At 51.2% G+C, this 15,573-nt stretch overlaps 1 protein-coding gene across 1 annotated transcript; it reads left to right on the top strand.

Annotated features, from left to right (window-relative positions):
• The first annotated feature begins 1,738 nt into the window (after positions 1–1,738).
• On the top strand, positions 1,739–11,685 carry Tob2 (transducer of ERBB2, 2). The gene is made up of 2 exons (XM_008844804.3): positions 1,739–2,101; positions 7,869–11,685. The coding sequence occupies exon 2, from the start codon at positions 7,962–7,964 to the stop codon at positions 8,997–8,999; it is 1,038 nt and encodes a 345-aa protein (XP_008843026.1). The 5' UTR covers positions 1,739–2,101; positions 7,869–7,961; the 3' UTR covers positions 9,000–11,685.
• Positions 11,686–15,573: the final 3,888 nt, after the last annotated feature.

Raw genomic sequence — 15,573 nt, forward strand, 5'->3', positions numbered from 1 at the left:
ATCCTGGACTACAAACACCAGCATCCCATGCGATAACCCAATGCGCAAGCGCCCACTTCCAGAGCCCAGGCTTAGTCGCTGCAGCCAAACACCCAATCAGATGCCGCCTCTCCCTGCTTGGGGACCAATGGGAGGGCTGTTGCTAACAGGTCTGTTGTATTTTTAGCTTTCACCTAGAGGGCGGGCTCACGGAGGTGGAACACTCCAGAGGGGCATGAAAGGAAGGGTGGAGCCAGGAGGGGCGTGTGCGTGACGCTCGGCCTCCTGCTGACGCACGAGGCAAGTAGTCCCTGGAGGTGCCCAAGGCAGCCGAGGGGCGGGAGCGCTCGGGGTGGGGGATGGGGACCCGGGCTCGGCTCTTCCGAAGCTCTCCGCCATGGCCCAAGTGCTCAAGGAAAATAAGACGCACAGTAACTGTAAACTTTCCGATCTCACCACCCCACGTGGGCTCGGGAGCTGATGTTGCACCAAAACCCATAGGAAAGAGAAGAAAGAACCGGGGTTGCAGGATTGGGAACAAGACTCCGCACCAGGACACACACACACCCGTGCTCGCGGTGCCTTGAACCCAGCACAGCTCCCCCCACTCCCACCTTTGCGCCCACACTGTCACAAAACGATATGACCTGCATGGCCTAAGTCCGGCCAAGGGAACCTGGGCATACCTGGGGCATGAGCAACGAGCAGGGGGGCCGCGAACCCGCGGGACTGGCGCGGGTCTGCTGGCCTTCCGGGCGCTCGGCGTGAATAGTTCCACCGTGCTCGGTTCACCCTCCTGGCCCTCGGATCGGCTAGCCTTTCCTCCCGCACCGTGCCCCAGGCCCCCGACGGCCACTGCGCCCCTCTTCCCATCCTTTGATCCGGAGGTATCTAGTTCCAAGCGTGGCTCTCTCCTGGGTAAGGTGTCATTTCCTTCTCCACCAGGCGCGCGGCGCTAGAAAGGTCTGGTGAACCTGGGTTCTTTCAGATCCCGAACGTTTCCAGAGTTGGCGTCATGCCCCCATCTCCCTAACACCAGAACAGACCGGAACCAGAGGAGAGTCAAGTGATGGAGGGACACGCCAATGTGTGTGCCCCGTCGCCGCTGGGGCAGGTGCTGGTGCGGGGAGCACCCTGGGGGCCCGATGATGGCCACACAAGCACCCTACACGACGGATAGAGCTCACAGAGTTCAGCCTACACGGGTAGGCACCCTACACGACGGGTACCGAATTCTCAGAGCTCAGTCTACACGAAAAAGCACCGTACCTGACAGGTACTGAGTTTACTGAGCTCAGTCTACGTGGGTAAACACACTACATGACGGGTACTGAGTTCTCAGAGCTCAGTCTACACTGGTAAGCGCCCTACACGACGGATACTGACTTCACCGAACTCAGTCTACACGGGTAGGACCCTACACGACGGGTAATGACTTCACCAACCTCGGTCTACAAGGGTAAGCACGCTACACGACCGGTACTGAGTTCAGAGTGCTTTGGTACTTGCAGAAAAGAAATAGGGTGCCAGCTGGAGAAGAAAGGCGAGCAGCCTTGCTGAGAAAGGTCAGCGCTACAGAGCCAAGAGGAGAAGCCCTGGGAAGGCATCACCCCCCGCCCCCCGCCCCCACACACACACGAGCCTCGCACCCACCGCCCACCCATTAGCCACGGGGTTACGAGGAGTTAAAGCCTCCGCTGGTGGAAAAGTAGTCCCGGCACGGCCCCGCCCCGGCTGGGAGGAGGGACGCATCACGCAAGGGTGGGGAACGCGAATCCGTGCGCAGGGTTGCTAAGGGTGAAACTTTTCATTGACTTTGCTCACTTCGGACCCGGACGCGGGAAGGTGCGGGTGGTTGAAGACTACGAGTGAGTGGCGTGCGAGTGGCGGGGCCAGGAGCGCAGGACCCGCCCGCCGGCCGCACCTCGGACCGGCCTCCGCCTCGCTACGGGCGCCAGCCTCGGGACCGCCAAATCAAGCTGAATTAGAAGAACTCCCCGTGCGGCCCGCAACCCTAGACGGCGTCCAAGGACACCACGGCCACCGGGCCAGGCTGGAGAGAGCGCCCTGGACCGCCCCGGACCGCCCTGGACGCGGAAGCCACCTCGCCGCGGACACCCGAGTGAGTGCGCGCCGCTGCTCCCGCACTGTCTTTGATCCTTGATTACCTGGTTCCGAGCGCGGACCTCTCCAGGGTGTGGAGTGCGTTTTCTTCTGCGCCTCCTCCCCCGTCTTCACGCCCCACACTCTGGCTAGATTTTCCTTGTTCCCCCAAGAAGCCTAACTCTTACCAGCGCCAAATAAATCAGGGAGTGGGAAGGGGATCCGAGCTTGTTTTTTTCCTTTGCGGGTGGTGACTGAATACTGTTTGTTTCTGGCCCTTTTGAACCTGTGGGATGGAGACAAGACCGGTTGGTGGAGACTGCCCTTAGGCGGCTGTGCTAAGAATTCACTGCTGCTTTAGACTCTTGTATTTTAAGGGGAGAACTGTCGGGGATTGATTCTGCTTGATCTCCCCTGTTCCTAAACTCCTCTTCTGTCCAGGAGGATGTACTGAGCTCTTGACCAAAATACAAAGGAACAACCTTAAGGCCTTTCCCTCCCCCGGAAGCAACCAGACCCCCCCCCCCACACACACACAGCCGGCTCCACTTAGGGATCAGCAGCCTGGGTTTCTGGTGCCTGTTAAGTGTCTAGCTGCCTCCTCGCCTTTCTACCCTCCCTACCCTGGGAGTGGGTCCCTCTTTGATTTCCTAGCAAAAATCGTCGCTATTCCCAGCACTCAGGAGGCAGAGGCAGGTAGATTTCTGTGAGTTCGAGGCCATCCTGGTCTACATAGTGAGTCCCAGGCCAGCTGGGGTTACAGGGAGACCCTGTCTTAAAAAAGACTAAAAAAACCCACCCCTATTGCTTTCCGCGGCGCCTGCCCCCCCCCCCCAATCTCTGGCTTAAGCATTGGGAAAGGCATCTGGTGTGGGAGGGAGGATTAGGGAGGTTTAACACCCCGCAGGGGAGCTTTGCGTGGACCTGGTAAGTCCGGTCCTAGGGTAGGCCTTGCCGTGGGATGCGCTCGAAATCTGACTATTAGATGTCCAGGCTTTAGATGTGTGGTTCGTCCTTCCTTATCTGGGAACCTTTTACCATTTCCTTTATCCGGGTCTGGTTTCTCAGACTTCTTTAAGTGGGGTGAGGCTTGGGCCCCCCTGCTGTTTTGGGGCCTTCTTATTGTGGGCTCGGCGCCTCCCCACAGCTTAACAATTTCTTTGGTGGAAAGGATGGGAAAAATGGGTCGATTCCTGCCCTTCCCTTCCTGGCTATAGGGGTGCTGGAGCCGAGCCCACTAGGTATTAAGTGAAAAAAGACTCGTTTCTCTTTCAGTCCACCTAAGCCACCCTAGACAGCGGCTGCCCAGCGCATGGAGCTGAGATGAAGAGGCCGGAGCTGGAGCCTTTTCCATCCCAGCCCATCCCCTAAACCCAGTAGCAGATCCCTCAGCTGTGGGCTCGGGAGGTTCAGAAAGGAAAGGGGAAAGTTCATCCTCCTTGAAGCCTGGGCATCGACGTGGGGGAGGAGGGACGTCAGGTGAGGTGTGGGCACATTTATGCCCAAGGTCTTAGGCAATGGGAGGGGGCCACCACCCGACGCATGTGCGTCGGAAACTTTTCTTGGGCTTTGGACCCTCGGCCAGGTCGGGGTGCGGGGCATGCGCGGTCCGGCGGGCCGGGCCCTCCTAGTGTGCTCAGAGAAGTGTGGTGTGCACCGAAAGTAGGTCATGCGTCCTAGCGCGCCGGGGGACTAGTGCTCCCAGCGTGCAGAGCGGCCGTGCGCCTTGGGGGTGCGCTGAGTCCCGGCGCCCGCGGGAGCCTGCAGCGCCCTGACCCGGACGGAACGCGTGGGATAGCCCCGGGTGGCCTGAAAGTTTCAGGGAGATGGTGGTGTGCGGCCGCGTGTGTTGATCACCGATCCTGGAAGGCGAGCACCACACACCCGCCAAGCTGAACAGGGGTTTATTTGTTTTTGGTTTATCGAGGCAGGGTCTCCCTGTAGCTTCAGTTGGGGGCTATGTAGACCAGGCTGGACTCAATCCCACAGAGATCCACCTGCCTCTGCCTCCCCAGTGCTGGGATTAAAGGCACGTGCTACCACACCCCGAGTTCAAAACTGCTGGTGTTCTTTAAAAAGGCTTGCTTTGCATTTTCATCAGTTTCTCCGGAACCTGCAGTGACTAACGCCTTCTTTTAGCTTCATGCCCCCTCTCTGGCCCCGTTTTTGTCTTTTCCTGGGCTCTTACTCTAAAGCACAAGTCAGCAGAAGGAATCAGGATCAAGGTTTAACCTTGTGGTTAGCAGTACAAGTGAAGAAGCATAAAGTTATTAGGACAGAATTTATGTATTGTTGTTTTGCGAGACAGGCTCCTCATTGTGTACCCAAAAGAAAAAGACCTTGAACTCCTTCCTTCTGCCTCAGACCTACAGGGTCTACAACAGGCCACCTTTCCTCACCTGCAACTTTTTAGTACATTAAAAGGTAGTTTTCCCTATCAAACACTTTTCTCCTTTTTGCTGCCTCTCTAGTGTTTTGGTTGGTGGAAAAGATCTTAGTCCTCCACAGCTGCTTAACAAACCTACTTGTTCCTTTTTTGAAAGAGAGTTATTTCTAAGCTTTCTAATCTTACCATATTCCCATAAATATTTTATTTCTAAGCTCTAATTTGTCCATGGCTTTCTAAAAAATGAAGGAACTCGTCCAAATGGTCACTCCTATCTTTAGCTAAAGATAAGAGTGGGCTAGGGCTTTAATCTGCTCCATAAGCTTCTTGAAGTCAAAATTAGAGTCTGAGCTGATAGAGCAGAAAATCTCATTCCTGGTCATCCCGCATTTTTGTAAGGTTCCACCCCACAGCCATCTGGCCTGGCCTGTTCTCCAATTAAAGAGGCAAAGGTGGTGTTAAATGCTTCCTTATTTGTATAGCAACACCTCTGAGGTGGAAATTGATGGGAAGCTTTAGTTGCTTATGCTGCAGAAAATGGTTCTGTAGGCCCAGCTAATGACAGTGGTTCTATTGTGTTTTGGGGTGGGAGGCTTATTTCCCAATAACTTTGGCCTACATTTAGAATGCTCCATTTTTGAGGCGGTACTGTTCAGGGGTGGAAACTTAGAAGGCAGTTACACAGCAGAGTGACAGGAAAGCCCTTCCGGGCAGGATAACTAAGGCACATTTTAAGGGGTTCTGCAGTCTCTTGGGGAGAATGTCCTGCTGACTTCAAGTCTGTTTTACTTTCCAAAAACTTCTTTGAAAATACCACCTTTACCTACAGGCCTATACTTGGAAATTGATGCCAGATTTTTTCACAACTTTTTAGTCTCCTCCAATTTGGACACTTCTAGTGGACTGCAATGACCCTTTCAAACCTCCATTCATAAGCTGTCTGCTCAGAAGACTAAAAGAGGAGGATGCTCTGAGTACAGGAGGTCTGGTTTGGTTTGGTTTGGTTTGGTTTCGCTGGCCTTGAATTCCTGAGCCTCCTGTTTCTACCTCCCAAGTACTGGGATTACAGGTGTATGCCACTGTGCCCAGCTCAAACCCAGAAGTTTGAAGGCAGCCTGGGCAACCCAAATCATCATAAACCAAGCCTCTTACTCTTTTTTTTTTTTCCGGTCTTTTTGAGACCGGGTCTCCCTGTAGCCCCAGCTGTCCTGGAACTCACAATGTAGACCAGACTGGCCTTGAAATCACAGAGATCCGCCTGCCTTTGCCTCTGTGCTGGGATTAAAGGCGTGTGCCACCACGACCAGCTGCCTCTTACTCTTTTTAACTATTCTTTTTAAACTTAAAAAGACTGGACTTGACTTGTTTTGATCATGAATAGACAATCGAAGAAACTTATAGACCAAGTCTGTGTTGGAGACTGGGCCGAGGGAGCTATCAGGATTTCCTGAATGCTGAGTGATCTGTAGTGGGCTAGGGAAAGGACCTAGTTCTAGGACTTCTCCTGACTCTATGTGAGCCTTTCTATTTCCCGATCAGGACTAAGGGTTAGATTAGATGAGGGCTATTTATTCTCTGCTGCTCCAGATTGACCCCGTGCGTCCTCTCGAGTATATTCATCCCAGAAACCTTTTCCTGAAAATTCTATTCTATAGGACCCTGGGCCCAGGCCTAAAAATTAATATGAAAATGTGTTAGGATGGGTGTTCAAAAAACTTAATAGAGTTAGTACTTGGGTACCTCATTTTGGAACCAGAAAGAACTTTAATCAAAATCCAGCCACAAGTCCCTACACAAACTGAAGATGCCCTTGGTAGGTCATAGATCAAGCCTGTCTCTACTGAGCATTGCCCAAAGGTCTAGTTAGGGACCATTCTCTGGCTTTGCCTTCCTTTGAAGTGGCCCTTTTCAGTTCAATTTCTCCCTGAGATGGAGTCTGGAAGCCACCCTGTTGGAGAAAATGACATGAGGATCATTGACTTCCAGGACCTCATAGATCATCTTCCTGAAACATGAGGCTTGCCCAGACCTGAGGAATAAAGCTTTTTGACCTCAGTGGGATCTGGCTGTGAGAGAATCCCAAAATAACAATCGGAGTTTATCCTGAGCTGCCGCCTCTGTAGGGCTCTCCAAACACTTGATAAATCTGATCTGGTGCAGGGGACAGGTGGTCAGACAGTCCCTGGGAGACTGAACGGTGATGGGTCCCCAGCTGGAGGCTGTAGGGTGATGGGAAATTTCCTCCCTCTACCATCCTCTACACTCTGAACCTTGCCAGGAAGAAACTACAGAGACTCCCTGAGGCCACACTGCCACTTCTGATACTCTGCCAGCCTCCTGCCACCTCTGGGCACCCCCTGGTCCAGCAGTTCCCTTGTGGGCCCACATCTCTGGTTGTGATGGGTCTGGCCTTTTTCTGGAGGCTCTAGCCTGGCCTTGCCCCTATTATTGGAGGTGCTCTGGATAGAAATGCAACCTTTGGTCACACTATAGAGTTTTTTCTGTAAACCCAGACTGAGCCCTAAAGCATCCACGCCCATGGGGCCTAGGATGACAGATGGATGTGACTAGTGTCCAGGCCCCAGTGAAAAGTTGGCAGTGCTTCGTGTTCAGTGACCTGTATCGCTTTCAAGTTAAGGAGGGCAGTTAAAAAATGTAAGCTTATGTCTTGGCCTGTGACAGTTTGAGGGCACAACTTGACAGAGACCTTGTGGAAACAGCAAGAACTTCTGGACTCCAGCTGAATTAAGGACCTGACTTTATTTATTTACTGTCATTTATACAATGTCCTGAATTCTCAGAATGGTAGGGAAATACAGCACCACTATTTAGAATTCTTTTAAGATAATACTTAGCTTTATCAAATGCCTACTAATTGGCAAGCATAGTATAAAATTTCATCATTGAACCTCATGATACTCTTAAGTTACTGTCGAGGAGGCTAGATTAAAAAAAAAGTGACTTGTCCAAAGCTGGGAGTGGTGGTTCATGCCTGTAATCCCAGCACTTGGGAGACAGGGGTGGAAGGATCACTACAAATTCAAGGCTAGCTGGGGAGCTGCATAGCAAGGCCTAGACTGGGGGGGGGGGGGGGGGGGGGGGAGATGGCTCAGTGGTTAAGAACACTGGCTACTCTTGCAGGAGACCCAGGTTTGAATCCCAGTACCCACATGGCAGCTGTCTGAAACTCCAGTTCAGGGGATCCGACGCCCTCTTCTGTTGTCCTCAGGCATTGCACAACATGGGTGCACTTATACACATACAGGCAATACACTCATACATAAAATAAAGGACAGAAAAGGGAAGAAATAAGCCACTAGATCAGTGTTCTCGGTTGTCTGTCACTCCTGCCACCTGTATGTGTATTCACTGTGTCGTGTATTCCTTTCTCACTTCCTAGGACCCTCTGGAGCCCAGGGCTGCCATCTTTCTCCTGCCACTGTCCTTGGCTTGTGCACACGCCCTGTGCTGATTCTCTGCCTCAGAAAAGATCATGCAGCTGGAGCTCAAGGTGGCTCTGAACTTCATCATCTCCTATTTATACAACAAGCTGCCCCGACGCCGGGCTGACCTGTTTGGGGAGGAGCTAGAGCGGCTTTTGAAAACAAAATACGAAGGCCACTGGTACCCTGACAAGCCACTGAAGGGTTCTGGCTTCCGATGTGTCCACATTGGGGAGATGGTAGATCCCGTGGTAGAGCTGGCTGCCAAGCGGAGTGGCCTGGCTGTGGAGGATGTAAGGGCCAATGTGCCTGAGGAGCTAAGTGTCTGGATTGACCCTTTCGAGGTGTCCTATCAGATTGGTGAGAAGGGAACTGTGAAAGTACTGTACCTGGATGACAGTGAAGGAGGTGGTGCCCTGGATCTGGACAAGGAGATCAAGAGCAGCTTCAATCCGGATGCCCAGGTGTTTGTACCCATCGGCAGCCAGGACAGCTCCCTGTCCAACTCCCCGTCACCATCCTTCGGCCAGTCACCCAGCCCTACTTTCATCCCACGTTCCGCCCAGCCCATCACCTTCACTACTGCCTCCTTTGCTGCCACCAAATTCGGCTCCACCAAGATGAAGAAGGGTGGTGGGGCATCGGGTGGTGTGGGTGTGGCTGGCAGTGGGGCAAGTGGCCAGCAGCCACCACAGCAGCAGCCTCGCATGGCCCGCTCGCCCACAAACAACCTGCTGAAGCACAGGAGCCTCTCTTTGTCTATGCATTCTCTGAACTTCGTCACAGCCAGCCCAGCTCCTCAGTCCCAGCTCTCCCCCAATGCCAAGGAATTCGTGTACAACGGTGGTGGCTCACCCAGCCTCTTCTGTGATGGAGCCGATGGGCAGGGCAGCAGCACTTCAGCCCCTTTCGGGAGCAGTGGAGCTGGCACCTGCACCAGCAACAGCTTCGACATGTCCCAGGTGTTTGGAGGTGGCACCAACAGCCTCTTCCTAGAGAAGTCGCCCTTCGTGGAAGGCCTGAGCTACAGCCTAAACGCCATGCAGTATCCCAGCCAGCCCTTCCAGCCTGTCGTGTTGGCCAATTGATCATCGACCTGCCTGCTGGGCCAGGAGCACCCAAGGCCACAGAAAAGAGAAAGGAAAGAGAGGCCAAAAACGGGAGGAAAAGAACTCTGCAGATAAAGATTTGCAGTCTGCTCGTTCTCACATCTAGAAAAAAGATCCAGCCCAGGCATGGAACGGGCGGCGGGGCTCCCAAAGCACCAGTCGTGTTTAACTCAGCCCCTGACTGTTTTCCTACCTGCCTCTGATTTAATTTTGGTTGGTTTGGGTTTTGTAATTTTTTTTTTTACATGTAGTTTTCTATGTAACATCTTTAATTAGTGGCTTCCTGCGCTAAGAATGGTCCAGATGTGAATTGCTGCTCCTTTCTCTCCCCTTCACACTCCTTTAGGATTAGTGTGTTCAAGTTCACAAGAAAGGGAGAGCAACAGCTGGAGCAGGGAGAGGCTGGCCCTCGTGTCCACTGCCTCTGTCCCCCAGCTATCCTCTCATTCAAAGCCATCTAACCTCAGCCAGCCACCTCAGGCCCTGCCACCCAAATAGGTCTGGCCCTAGCCTCAACTCCCTCTCAGGCTGGGTTACAGGGAACAGCTGGCTGGCCACTTGAGAGCCTTCCACTAAAGCTAATGTCTGACTCTAAGGAGGTTAGCACTTTTTCCAGTTTAAATATTTTCATCTCTATCCTGTGGCTCCATCCTACCACCCCTCCTGGCCTAGACAATTCTCATAGCCCTTGGAGACTCACCTGATGATACATGTGTGGCCTCTCTTTCTCCAATGCCACCTTTCTCTGGGCCTGGGGATATGGGTAGAATGCAGAGGTCGGGGGAGGGTGTATGTATGTATGTGTGCATGTATGTATAGATGTGTGCACAGGCTTGCTCATGCCTGTGTGAGTGAACATGGCTTGATATCCTGTTCTAAAAGATTCCAAGCCATGTGGAACTTCCCCTCTGGATGTGATCCTAGGTTGCAACAAGTGCTTATTTATGTACAAGGTTAGGGGATGGGCCCAGGGTGGGTTTTTAGTCCTTTGTGAGGGCAGTATATGTGGTGGGGTGACACTGTGGCTGAGCCCAAGACACTCCTGGGGTGGGGGGGAAGCACTGCAGAAGGAACTGGTTTCCAGCTGCAGAGGGATCTGCACTTTTGTTTTTGACCAAAAAGAGAAAAAAAAATTAGCGCCGAAGGGCAGGATGAACACCCCAACCTGGTGCCTAAGAGGAGTCTCTAGACTTCAACCACTGACCTGTGACCTTAGCCAGGGTGGAGCCACTTAACCTTAGCACCCTTGCCAGTGGGAGACAGAGACAGAGTTTAGAGTCAGCCCCTGTGGTGGGCAGTCCTGAGCCTTGAATTGAGATGTCTTGCTTTTTGGTTACAGGTGTTAACTTAGTACATTTATATATACCCCTCTCTCAGAGCTGGGTACTTGCCTCTTGCCATACCCTGTTGCTTTCCCTCACCTAGCACTACTGGAGCTTGCTGCTGTGAGGTGTGACCCCCTGGGCTGACAGAGGCACTTTGCATCTAGGGCCCCATCACCAGAAAGCACCAAAGCCCCTGGCACCCACCCCACTCCATCCTCCCCAGGGACCCCAAGCGGAAACCGCTGTGGCAGTGAGTCCACCCCAGACACTGCCAACCTCCTCCTTGCAGTGGGCCCTAGCTCTACCTCCCCAGCAGGGCAAGGCCCTGAGTTCTTAACCCGGCACCATCTGTCCCCTAATCTCTAGCCAACCTAATCTGGGCTTCTTGCTCCCTCAGCCTTCAGGCCTACACAGGTGACATTCCCAGTAAATAACCTCTCTGGGACAGGGTGGGTGTTGCCTTATCCCCATTTCCACCCCCTCCTTACACATGAACACAGGTACCACCCCCACCCACCCCAGTTTGTTTTCTCACACTTGGGGAGATCAGAGCCCAGCCCCTTGTGTCTTTTGAAATAGGAAAAAAAAAAATGTTCAGGAACATGACTTGGGCTGGGCTCTCAGGGCCCAGTTCAGTGTCTCATCGCAAATCTAGGCATTTTTGCTTCAATTTTATTTTTTTTTAAGAAAACAGAACTCTGCACTAATTACCTGGTTTCGTAGGAAAACTTTTCTTTTTATTTTTTACATTTTTTGGTGTCCGTTTGTATTAAATAATTTGCTACATTTGTAAAATGTAAGAGGTATATATAATATATGTATATTTCTAACATAAGAAACGGAATTTTTTTCTTTTCAAGATTTTTTCTTAAAAGAGGAGATAAACCAATATTTTTTCAGGAAAAACAAACTTTAAAATAAAAAATAGGAACATGAGACCTTGTTCCCCCCTCCCTATTCTCTCTCTCATCCCTCTGACCCAGGAACAAATCAGAAGGTGAATGGATGATTTTGTCAAGAACGAAAGTTTTCCAGAATGGTTTTTCTCTCAATGCAGTGAGCTGTAGTTTCTCTAGTTTTCTCCCTAAGGATGGGAAGGGGGGGTGTGTTGGGGCAGCCGTAGAGAGGAGCTAGGGGACAGGGTAATGAATTTTTTTTTCTTTAGTGAAGGAGGAATACAATCAAGACATTTTGTATTCAGAATGTTGTGCAATATTTTGGAATGGGACATTGGTGTGCTTAGAGATTTAGTTTAAACAAAAAAAGATTGATCAAATCTGTACAGTTTATATTGTTCCAGATTTTTTTAAGTTTGTATTAAAAGCATGGTATAAAATAGCTTTCTGCTTGCCCCTAGTTGGTTTTGTTGTGGGGTCCTTTGAAGATGGAGCGAATGAGCATGGCCCTGCTGCAGTGTGTGGGCTTTAGGAGACCTTTGGTGACTGACCTCTAGGAGACACAGCTGACCTTGAATCCCTTTGGTGTGCCCACTACCACACTGGAAACTACAAGGTTAACTGCCCCAGGTCCCTTGGCTAGTAAGGTGGTGTGGCCAGGACTGGGAGGAATTTTTTAGGAGTCATCTACTTTGGAGGAGGGGGAGGATAAAGATGTCCTCCAGCTTGCTCTGGGTCCAGTGTTGTAACCGCCCCTGCCACTTGGTCTTTCATGTGGGCAAAAATGAAGCCAACCTTTCTCAGCCAGGTTCTGATCAGCACCTTGATACTTGTTTTTTGTTGTTGCTGTTTGGTCGTTTTGTTTTTTTCCTTGACTGGAGTGTCTCACCTTAGAAGTGAGACGGCTTGTCTAAGCCAGGGCTGGAAAGCAGCCCACCTGCCACTGACTGATTTCCCTAACACCTCAGTCAGTCACCTCCTCCCTGTCTCAGGGCCTGGGGCCATGGTTTACCTTCCTCAGGCTAGTGCACATGGAGTTGCCCAAGGCCCCAGGGCTGGACTGGGCAGGGCATTTGAGAAGGTATTTGTTAAATTTTCTTTCACCCTCATGGCAGCTTGATGCTGAAGGAATTACATTCATTTTATAGTTGGAAAAATGGGCTCCAAGTTAGATTGCTTACCTTTACAAAACTAGTAAGTGGTAAAACAGATTTTTGACTCATGTCTAATTCTGTCATTTATTCGAGCCAGTGATGCTAAGTAGTGTCGGGCTCTTACCCAGTGAGCAAATCACAGTGCCTGCCTTTCCACACACTACATCTCAGACACCTGCTATAACTGATAACACAGGATATGGACATTCTGATACTTTAAAGCTGGGGGCAAACAAATTCTGGGTATCAGTGTTGTAGGGGTGTCCTTGGGCCCCACACTTTGCAAACAAGTTAACAGCCTTCCCCTAGATGATCTCGAACCAAACAGGTTCCATTTTCCCTCCGCAGAACCTGTAGAACAGAGAGGGAGGCCCTTGGTCCAAACACAGGGCCACTTTGAGGGGCCTCACTGCCCCCTGTCCTATCAGAGGCTAGCCTATCCCTGTGTCTATGTACAGGCTGGCTGCCAGCTAGAGGCCCCAGGCAGGGATGAGATGAACCCTTGGGCTGCTCACTCATTTACACCACCATAAACACAGGTCCTGACTCAGCAGGGGCCACAATCATCTGCCTTCCTCTCACATATTTGGACATGAAAGGCCTGGGCAACACCCAACCCAGGTGCTAAAACTTATCTTCTGTAACAGTCAGCCCATCCACTTCTAGGTAGGGAGAGACATCACAGACTTAAACAGTCTGTCCCCACAAATCTTCATGGCTGTCTCATACAGGGCAAGCCACCATTTAGTGACCAAATGCTATCCTCACTGGCTCTGAAGAGGTGGAGAGGGAAACCCGACATGGAAGGGTTGCTGGGCCCCTGTGACCAGGGGGTAGAAAGAATGTTCTGAGGCTGGCGCAAAAATGGCTCAGAGGATAAAGACACTTGCCACCAACCATTAAAGAAGGTCGAGCGTGGTGGCGCACGCCTTTAATCCCAGCACTCAGGAGGCAGAGGCAGGCGGATCTCTGAGTTCAAGGCCAGCCTGGTCTACATAGTTCCAGGACAGCTGGGGCTACAGAGAGACCCTGTCTCAAAAAGACCAAAAAACAAAGAATGTTCTGGTAGATTCAGAAGAGAGTTCTTCCTCCCCCAAAAACCTCATCCTCCAAAAAGCCTCATTTATACATCTGACTCTGTCCGGCAATACAGATTGAAGGCAGGGAACACGGGAGAACCCAGCCTAGAAGGCTTCCTGGAAGCCATGGAAAGCTAGCCACAAAGGAGAACGGCAGGACCACCCACAGCTCTAGGGGAGCCTCCTTAACATAGGTTCCATTCCCAAGCTGGGAGACCTTGACAAATCACAGGTACTTTGGTACCTGTTTCCTTCCCTGGAAGATAGGGATAATTAGTTGCATCTCCTTGTGAACGTTAAATAATGGGTGGGAAATGCTGAGCACACTGGCTGGTGTGGGGTAAACAAGGTAAGTATCATTTTCCTCATCATCATGGCTTTATTGTCCCTCCTCAAATGCTCCAGCCAGCTCAGTTCAGTTATGCTTCTCTGCATCAGCAAACAGGCCGAAACCCAAGCTCTCCTGGAAAAGGAAACTAGGTTCTGGGAGCAGAGCCTGGGCTGCCCCTCCCCTGCCCTCTTGCCTAAGTGGGAGGCTACTTGGCTCAGCACAAGGTAAAGTCTATTGAGCTCCACCCTCTTCTCCTGGGACCCAGCTTCCCATCTCAGGATGGGATGGGCCTTTGACGTGGGTCCCTTGAACCATCCTGGAGAGGCAGATGGATAAGTTGGGGTGACTCACACAGTGAACCCTGCTCCCTACCTGAGTCATTGCCCCCAGGGCCAAGGAGATGGCCACTGCCTTGTCCTTACCACTGCTACCTTCCTATGAATGGGCCAGGATAGGGAGGCACACCCCCTCCTTGCCCTGGGCCAGATAAGTCTGGTCTGGACCCAGCCAGAAAGTCTCCAAGGCCTGAACAAGATGGCTCCTCTGTCTCAACTTGGGAGATTTCACTGCCAGTGAGAAAAGTGGGTTCTAGGTCCTTGAAGCTGCCAATTCACTGTGTGACCTTGAAACACTTGACATCCATCCCATTTGTACAATAAGCAACACTAGGGCCGAGCCCTCTCCCACTGGACCATTTGAACTGTTTCCCGGGCCAGTGTGTCTTCTTGCCCTGGTGAGGGCCCTGTACTGTGATACCTTTCCCAGGTAGATACAGTGAAATGATGGACCGATTCCTGGGTAGGACCACACGGTACAGCTGGAACACTAACCCCTACCCTCACGCACAAGAACCTAATCAACTACTGCTGGACTGTGGCAGACCTAGGAAAGGCTGGGCAGGAGGAAAGGCCTGGCCTGAAGACATCTGGGTTCTTTTAGCTCTACCCTGATCCACTCTATTCCACGTGTGGTATTCAACATTCATTATGGAACACTGAGGCCAGGGATGGAACTCAATGATAGAGCATTTGTCTAATCTAGCAAGTCACAACACCACCAAAAAAGTGTAACATGGAACATCCATAAAGCTGGCACTTTTCTGGGCAGGAGGAAAATACAGAGAGAACAGCAAACAAAAAGCCTGCTCTCCTGAAGTATGGTTCCCCTGACTATAAATAAAAAATTACAAAAAAAAAAAAAAAGAGTGGGCTGGAGAGATGGCTCAGCAGTTAAGAACACTGTTCTTGCAGAAGACCCCCATGGGCATTGCACGACACTGGTGCACTTACCTACATGCAGGCAATACATGCATACACATAAAATAAAAATAATAAAAAATTAAAATAAAAATTACAGGACTGGAGATGTAGCTCAAGCTGTTGTCGAACATGCAGGAAGCCCTGGGTTCCATCCCTAGCACTGCATAAACTGGGGGAGGTGCTGCATGCCTGTAATCCTAGCACCTGGGAGGTGGAGTTCAAGGTCATCCTTGGCTATGCATGGAGTTTGAAGCCAGCCGCCAACCTAGGCTACGTTAGACCTTGTCTCAAAACAAAACAAAACAAAAAAAACTCTGCAAGTTGTCCTCACTTCCAAAAACTTGCAACACCCCCTGCAGCACATACACACATAAATAAGTGAATAAATAAATAAATAAAACAATACAAAAAAGAACCAAGTAAGAACTTTTAATCCCAGCACTTGGGAGGCAGAGGCAGGCGGATCTCTGTGAGTTCAAGGCCAGCCTGGTCTACAGAGTAAGTTCCAG

Source organism: Nannospalax galili, unplaced genomic scaffold (genome assembly GCF_000622305.1).
Source record: "Nannospalax galili isolate Female #2095 unplaced genomic scaffold, S.galili_v1.0 scaffold180, whole genome shotgun sequence".
NCBI classification, from domain to species: domain Eukaryota; kingdom Metazoa; phylum Chordata; class Mammalia; order Rodentia; family Spalacidae; genus Nannospalax; species Nannospalax galili.